This window comes from Ambystoma mexicanum, chromosome 13 (assembly GCF_040938575.1).
Source record: "Ambystoma mexicanum isolate Mex_15411 chromosome 13, UKY_AmexF1_1, whole genome shotgun sequence".
Classification (NCBI taxonomy): domain Eukaryota; kingdom Metazoa; phylum Chordata; class Amphibia; order Caudata; family Ambystomatidae; genus Ambystoma; species Ambystoma mexicanum.
Genome location: NC_090938.1, coordinates 437,044,845 through 437,053,754, shown reverse-complemented (window position 1 = coordinate 437,053,754; position 8,910 = coordinate 437,044,845). Strand labels below are relative to the sequence as shown.

General features: G+C 41.3%; 1 protein-coding gene across 1 annotated transcript in view; it reads right to left on the bottom strand.

Moving 5' to 3' along the window:
- Positions 1 to 212: 212 nt before the first annotated feature.
- Positions 213 to 8,910, bottom strand: part of CD79B (CD79b molecule) — a 159,403-nt gene continuing 150,705 nt past the window's right edge. Inside the window, exon 6 of the mRNA XM_069634047.1 lies at positions 213 to 8,876. Within this exon, the coding sequence (XP_069490148.1) occupies positions 8,778 to 8,876 (99 nt within the window). The 3' untranslated portion in view covers positions 213 to 8,777. The remainder of the gene's footprint in view (positions 8,877 to 8,910) is intronic.

The window sequence follows — 8,910 nt, the reverse complement described above, 5'->3', positions numbered from 1 at the left end:
AACATATAACTTTTTTCAATCCTATTTCTAGTTCCTTTTTTGTGATGGTAAATTGTCAAATAAATGCAGCATACATCAGGACAGAGGAAGGAAGCTACGCTATTCATGGTAGCTTCGTCTAGTTCCACGTACAGTGCATTAAAACACAAGGCACAAGTGAGCATGCTATAATATTCAAACACCCTAGAAAATAATCAATGCCAGAATATTCAAAAAAATGTATTTACTTCCTCAAAGCACAAACATGTATAAAAGTTCATCAAGACCTGTTGAACCAAAGCTTCACATTCTGAGCAAAGGTAAGAAGCATTCCATATGTACAAAAGAAACATTTATTTGCAATTAATTATGCATATCACCTCCAAAGCCAGGGACAATAAATCATGTAAACAGCAGTAGAGCACTAGATCGGAGAGCCTGTAAAAGGAATTGATGTAGATGAACGCATTTCTAAGGTTCCCTGTGATAACGTCTCTGAAACACTGGTGAAACACTCTGCACTCTGAAACACTTGTGTACGAGCGCGATACATATAAAATATCAATATCAATACATATAAAATATCAATATCAATATCAACATCGACTGAGAAAAAGTCGCCAGGTAGGCAACTTCTTTTCCTGCACCCCTTAAGGCCTTCCCCCACATATTTTAGGATGGGTATTATTTTCTGTTATATGCTCCTGTCCTAGAATATTTGGTGAAAGTGCTTGAATTTCTTGGGAGTGTAAATTTGGGGAAATATCGTCTCCCAGGAGATTTTATCACTGGATACCATTTCTGCGACCCTTGAAGGATGCTGATATAAATATTGATATGATATGAAGTGTCATTTATAACGCGCATGTGCACAAGCTTTTCTAGGCGCAACAAGGCAAGGAGGGGGAAACAAAGAGAGGACAAAATAACAATCTTACTAGGCCTTGTGTCATTTAGATTGCAGGGAAGAGGCAAGGGGAGAAGTGCCAGGGCGGACAGGAAGGGGGAAGTGCAGTTAGCTCACAAGTAGACCCAGCGGGTGGCTCATAAGTGCAGAGAGAAGGGACTGTATTTGTGTTGTGTGCTTCTTTTTGCCATAATTTCTGATACCCTTATTTTAATTGTGATGCAGTCCCCTGCAGTTGGGCTGGGGCAGCATTAATATGTGCCTTCCCAGATACTAACTGGGGCCCTTGGGATTTCCCAACAATTCCACAACCGAACGAAACCCAGGATAAAGACCTCTATGTTATAGAGAGAGCCTGAAGCTCCCTCCAGCCAGACCCGAATCAATGACAAAGAAAATTAACTCTCCTGCCTTAGTGAACAGAGATACAGGGTACCACATTCCTGACAAGAATAAGGATACTTTTTATCCTTTGACGGGATTGTGGAACCGGTTGAGATAAGTGTTTCGCAGGACATTCATGGATACACATTTGCAATCAATAATATGCACATTCACTGTGTGAGTCAGGACATAAACAAGCATTGTTGTTCCGCTCCTGCTAGTGTTTCAGGGGTAACAATGTTGCAATTTCACCACAATAAAACAGTCTTTCTATTTTCGGTTTACCAGAGGATTGTCTGTCATCAGATTCTCAATTAACTTTTTATTTTTATTTTGATAAAAAGTTTTATTTAGCACACAGCATGGAACTCAACAAAGGTACTTAACAATATTAACAATAGCATAGTCATTGTGGTGATACAAATGAACAGACACAAAATTGTAATCTCAATGTACATACAGCATGGTGAGACATTGATATTGAAAGAAGGTGAAAGAAGAAAAGGAGGAGTTTATCGAGAACAAGCGCACAACAAATAACACAGTTTCCATAAGCACCCATTAGCCATACGTATCAAGGAAAAATGCCCATGTGTCCTAAAATGGGTCAATATCTCCTGATTGCTTACAAATTGCCCTCTCATAGGTGGATACAGTTAACAACTCTTCCACCCAATCATAAATGCAGAAGGAAGTAGGTGACTTCCAAGACCTCAAAATCATTTTTTTTGCAACCATGCATGCTCTGAGTAGCCAGACTTTTTAATAGAATTGTATGTCATCCAGTGAGGACACATCACCAAGCACCAAAATTGAAGCATTAATTCTAGTAGTGCAGCTTAAGACCAAGCCCAACCTCTCATGGACCCCCTCCCAAAAGTCTTTTGTTTTTTTTGACAGGAGGTCCAGATTAAATAACTCAAAGTGCCCCTTGCCTGCTTGCATTTCCAGCAATCATTCCTCTCCAGAAGACGTCTTTTGAACATACCCTCCGGAGTCCAATATGTTCTAAACAGGAGTTTAGTTTGTGATGTTCTTAGACCCCAATCCATGCTGACCAGTTGAACATTGCTACAGCATCTCAGCCAACAGCCCTGATCAATTTTTTCACCCAGCTCCCAAGACCAGATATTGGCTAAATCCGTATCCCCTCTTCAGCAAAATCATAAAATTCTATACATAGTGACGGCTGGGTGCAGAGCATGTTTGCAAAGCTCCAGCGCTGACCATGTTGCACTTTGTGATGCTAATCGCATGGGGTCCATCTTGGCAGCTATAATACCCATCAATCTCTTCTACTCGGCGTAAGTGCATTCACTGAAATCAAACTTACAGCGTAGTTGCGCAAAGGGGATCCATTCCCCATACTCAATCAGATCTTTTATATATTTGATTCCTCCCAGGAACCAAGATGGCCAGAATAGAACTTTCCTTTCGATGGTCAATGCTGGGTTAAGCCAAATCGATGCATTCTGTAACAGGAACGGATCACTTGCCATACGATTAGACATGCAGCGCCAACATTCATGCATAAAGGCTGTCAGCGGGTTCTGCCTTCTAGATGGTTTTGCCACCATCGCCAGCAAGGCCGTATGAGCTAGCTGCTATAGATTATTACTTTCATACGCTATTTCATCCATGTGCTCTTTGTCCGTGCCTATAGTCCGGTACAGATGTTTAGCCATGAATGCAAGATGATATTCGAAGAAGTTAGGCAGGTTCATACCTCCTTGTTTCAGCGAGAGCTGCATTTTCCATAAAGCCAGCCTCACGAGTTTGCCATCCCATATGAACTTTTGCATGGGCAAGTTGATATCTTTGAAAATATTTTTTTGCACCTTAATGGGAAGCATCGAGAGTATATAATTCCCTTGTGGTGCCAAGTTCATTTCGATGCATTTGATTTTGCCCCACGGAGACAGTCTCAAGAGCGCCCATCTGTCCAGGTATGATTTAAGCTTGGGCATTATTTGGTTGAAATTCATCTTGGGTAGTTTCTCCAACTCCGAGCCAATCCAGATTCCCAAGTATTTAATTCTCTCTGGACACCAAGTGAAGTTGAATTGGCTGCATGTGTGCCTCAATCTCAGATTTTACCCAATTCACCTTGCAACCTGATACTTCTGAGAAACGTTTGATATCACTCATTAAGTGTGGAATACCAGCGCCGGGGTCACGCAAACGCACCAGTTAAGTCATCTGCATTAAGCCAGATCTTATTCATATGTACATCCTCTCGAATTGAGCATATATTGTCATTGGATCTTAACTTTACCGCCAATGGTTCCATCGCCAGAATGAATAATGTCGGGGAGAGTGGACATCCTTGTTTGGTACCCCTGTTGAGTTTGAACGGATTGGAAATAAAGCCATTTGTGAGGACACCTGCGGAGAGATTCATATACAAAAGTCTTACCCACCGTCTGAAGATCTGACTGAATCCCATTCTCTCCAAGCACTCAAATAGGAATGGCCACTCGACACGGTCAAAGGCTTTCTCTGTGTTCAAAGAGACCACTGTAGCAGGACACTCCTGTTTGCTCCCACACTCAGCTGCCTTGAGTAGCCGTCTCATGTTGTCTGCCACTGATCTTCCAGTCACAAACGCCACCTGGTTTTCGTGTACTAGAGATGGCACACCAGACTCTATTCAGTACCAGGCGACTTACCTACCCGGAGCGGAGAGACTGCTAAGCGATCATCTTTCAGCTTTATGTCATTCTCCAGAGTTAAACGAGGAACCTCCATGGAGTCCTGGAAAGACTTTATAGTGATTTGCTCACAGTTTAGCTTCGATTTGTAGAGATTTTCTTAAAATCCTTTGAATATTTCATTTATTTATTTGTGTTGTGTCTCCATATTACCATCTGTGTCTCTTATGGCATTGATACTTCAATCACTTTCTGCAACCTTCAGTCTGTGGGCAAGGAGCCTTCTCACCTTCTCCCCATTCTCAATATAATTAATTTTACTTCTGAACAAGGCGTATTCAATCTGGTACGATATGATTTTATTCAGCTCTTATTTTTTCCTCACTTCATGGTCATGACTGGTCGCATACAGCTTCTTTAAAAGTTTTGCTTCCTCAGATAGTCTCTTCATATCTCTTTCTTTCATTCTCCTGTATTTACCTGTCTTGGCTATCAGGACACCTCATATATTAAAAAAAAAATCTTTGGATTTGTAGAGTGCACTACAGCACGCAGGCATCGAGGCGCTATATCAGAACTTAAGAAGGCTTGATTAAGTGTTACAAAGAAGCCGCCCAATGAAAGACTTGTTACAGTGCAGAGTCAATGGTTACATAGTAGCATAAATACATGTTACACAATCAGACAAAGAGATTTGTTTTCATGGCCTTGCGGAAGGCGGAGTGTGATTCAATAAGCCTGATGTGTGTTGGTTCATTGCCTCCCACACAGATGAGACGGCAATGCCATCCGTTCTATTGATTGCGATAAATTCCTCAATATCTTTCACAACTTCCTCTCTGCAGAATAGTTGAGTTCATTCTCCATCTGAATGATTTAGTTAATGTGTATTGTAAGGAAAGGCATGATGATATTGGTGCGTGGTCAGAGACACTGATGATTCCTATTTTAGAGCCAAAACAACTTGGTGTTATACGCCCAGAGTTAAGTAACAGATCAATACGTGAGTAAACATCATGGCAAGCAGAATGAAAGCTGTAATCTCTTTCAAATGGATGTTCAAGGTGCCAGATATCAGCTAGATCCAGTTCATCTATCAAACTTTCTAGTGATCTCTTGCTTCTTTTTGGAATTCTTGAACAGTCCCAGTTTCAGCTGTCAAGTAACTGGTCGAAGACCAAGTTGAAATCTCCAGCTAGAATAACTGATTCAACATTGCAGTTCTGGATAAATTGTGCATGTTCATAAAAAAGCAGGGCATCATCCGTGTTTGGTGCATACAGATTACATAGTAATATTACAGAGTCTTGTATCTTTACAGTGACACAAACAGTCCTTCCTTCTTTATCGTTTGCTGGACAAAACCATTAAATGTAGATTTATCTTAAAAGGTATCGAGACTTCCCTTTTGTGGGTTGAGAATGTTAAAAAATAAGTCTGACCCACCCAACTCCGCCTACGTTTACTAGCTTCAATATCTGAAGAAAAGCAATATCACAGGACATTGATTTCAAGCAAGATAACACTTTGGCTCGTGTCACTACATTATTCAGACCATTCACATTCCATGAAACGATTTTGAGGTGATTTACAGATCTAGAGTTCATGCTTGAAGTCATATTCGAGTGCGCTATTAACATACATAAAATATAAACAGCAAGGGAAAGGAAAAGGAAAAAAAAGGAGAGGAAGAGAGAGGGAAAAGACCATGTCCAAACGGGGCATGGACAACCAGGGAACCCTGGTAGTAGTTACAATAAGATGAACCACTGGTCAGAAACAGAGCCTTGCCAAGAGCACAGTTGTAATATTAGAAACTTGAAACAACCCAACCACAACCCCCACCCCCCACTCATCATAGTTTCACACAGCAGTATTTAATGGTCAAAGAAGATTTGTAATTAGACTAAATCAGACCCTCAATGCTAATTGCAAGAACCTTCCCTAATGCCATGTTATAACGAGAGAGCCACCAACTCGTACAGACTCCCTTGTTTAATGATTAGCGAAGAGAATTTAAGTTAGTGGTTACTGTAGTGAGCCTTGACAAAGCATACCATTATGGCACCAAAGCGCTATACTACAATGGTTTGTCTAACGCCCCTGGTCATTCTCTAAACACCTACAGATACCCTAGCCCCTGCAAATATTCCACGACCTCAACCCCCTAAATTGACCTAGGTGAGTTGTTTGGTTAGACCTTCTGTCTTTTAACTTGCCAATACATCACATTTTGGTACTAACATGTCACCCCTGACACTTAAATCCAGACATAGCATTTTAGCCAGCATAACTACTTTCTTGGAATTGTATTCTTAGTTTCACTATTGAATTATGGCACCATGCCATGCAATGCATTGGGTAAGAGTGGGCGCTAGTTGGATGCACTCCCATGCTGGGGACTAGAGGTACACATGCAGCGGCTGTACTGCCTCAAAGGTTAGGGAAGGGAGCCCCTATACACTCAGGCTGCTTTTAAAAATCCAAGAATGTAAAATACGCTTAAGCCAACTCCTGTTTAGTCCACCTAACTATGAACACGTTGCCCAATCAGATAGCACCCAGCCCACAAAGCCTAGATGCAACCAATGTCACAGGGCACCACTCAAAGGAGGGGGCTGGTCTTACAAGACAGCCAGCCTAGTCAGTTCATATCATTCCCTGGGACTGCTGGAGGGATGAAGAAAACAAACGATGGACGTCCCCAGGAGTGGAAATCTGAAGAGCGGAGAGCCAGAAGGTGGAGACTTGGAAGATTTTTTAAGGAACCCTTCAGAGTAAGAGGGGAAATCCTGTTTTCTGTTGTGCTTTTTTTTATAGATTCACCGGTCCTTTCTTCACATTACATTTACACATTTCAAGACATCATCCTGACACCTCCTTCTACTGAAACACGCTTTGAAGCACTTCACTTGTGTATACGTGCTTTACAAATAAACAAATACAATTACTAAGATTGCTGGCATGTTCTTTGAGCAGCTGCTTAATAAAACCCATAATACATACAACTTGGTGCCAGGTCCTCCATTTTGCAAAACACAGTCATTCTAGGGGTATTTCACATTATCAACAATTGTCTTTGAAAGCCCATTTTCGGGACCGTTTTTGCACAATTATTGATTTGCAATTTTTCATGTTTGTCTTCATCAACCATATTTAGTTTGTACAAAACTGCATAAGACTGTTTGAGTTACTTCCCTTTGTGTCCCTTGCAGGGCAAAGAGAAAGCATTTATGCAGAGAAAATGTAGAGATGGGCCTGCTATGGCTTGAACACCCAGAAAAGGGAAAAGGGAGATTGTCTGTAACTTGATGTGCATGTGTCCAACAATATCTCCTAGGGTTGCCTCCTATGGCTTGAACACCCAGAAAAGGGACGAGGAAGATTGTCTGTAACTTGATGCGCATGTGTCCAACAATATCTCCTAGGGTTGCCTGCTATGGCTTGAACACCCAGAAATGGGACAAGGAAGATTGTCTGTAACTTGATGTGCATGTGTCCAACAATATCTCCTAGGGTTGCCTACTATGGCTTGAACACCCAGAAAAGGGAAAAGGGAGATTGTCTGTAACTTGATGCGCATGTGTCCAACAATATCTCCTAGGGTTGCCTACTATGGCTTGAACACCCAGAAAAGGGACAAGGAAGATTGTCTGTAACTTGATGCGCATGTGTCCAACAATATCTCTTAGGGTTGCCTACTATGGCTTGAACACCCAGAAAAGGGACAAGGAAGATTGTCTGTAACTTGATGTGCATGTGTCCAACAATATCTCCTAGGGTTGCCTGCTATGGCTTGAACACCCAGAAAAGGGACAAGGAAGATTGTCTGTAACTTGATGTGCATGTGTCCAACAATATCTCCTAGGGTTGCCTGCTATGGCTTGCACACCCAGAAAAGGGACAAGGAAGATTGTCTGTAACTTGAATATCTCCTAGGGTTGCCTCAGTTTGTCCGGCTCTTCAGCCATTGTGGGACATAGTAAATATTGTATTTTAATTGTTTATGGCCCTTCATCCAACCATGTATTACAATTATGGTTTTCGAAAGGGCAGGTGTGGGATAAGGGATTGTGGGGGCAGGTTGGGTGCATGGGTAATAGGTAGGCTTTATGTGAGAGAAGTACAAAAAGTAAATACACCTATGAGGATAGGGAAATGGCAGTGATCAGCATGGTGTACTTTTGAGAGGAAAAAAGCGGACTAGGGCTTCCAAGCACAACATAACCATTGGCTAAACGAAGATTTGCCTTTTTTCATTTTCGTTTAAAAGTTACAAATTCAGTAGGTTTATGGTTTTTTTAAATTTACAAATTTAAAATGTCATTACACTTTTTGTTCAATTATAATTTCTTCAAAAAAGCATTTCAGCAAAAATACATACAGCTATACTATCTTACAATATAATATTTTTCATATTTAAGCAATTTAAATGAAGTCAAATTCACTTAGCCTTGCGCCTTGTTTCAACTGTACTGAGTCGATAGTTTCCGAAAATTATAAACCATCTAGAATTTCCAGTTTCAGACTTACAGAACTATGATAATTTCAAGAACGGCCAATTTCTTTCTTAAATGTAAGATGGCATTGCTTGGGAATATATAGACCTACTCTGCCAAAAGCCCCCCTTTTATAAGAGCTGCTGTTCGGTGATTGAAAGCAATAAAAGAACAAGAGAGATTGCCATGCAACAGAGCCCAAGCGAATTCTTGACGGACAGCCGTTTTGCTTCAGGGAGGCTACAAACTCTGAGTTAATGTCTTCTCCGTGGGGCTCTCCAGTGAGTCTCCGCCTTTGCGGTTTAGGCACGTGGCGTAGAGTCACATTTAGGAAAAAAGTGGTCTTCTAAGATCGTCCTACTCCTGGCATGGATGCTCCCCCATTGTCCACTTAGCATCACCAATGTGGTATGCGAGAATATCTTCGTATGTGGCTGCTTCCTCGATTTGCAGGCCCTGTGGATGAAGAGTCTGTTAAAATCAAGTATTT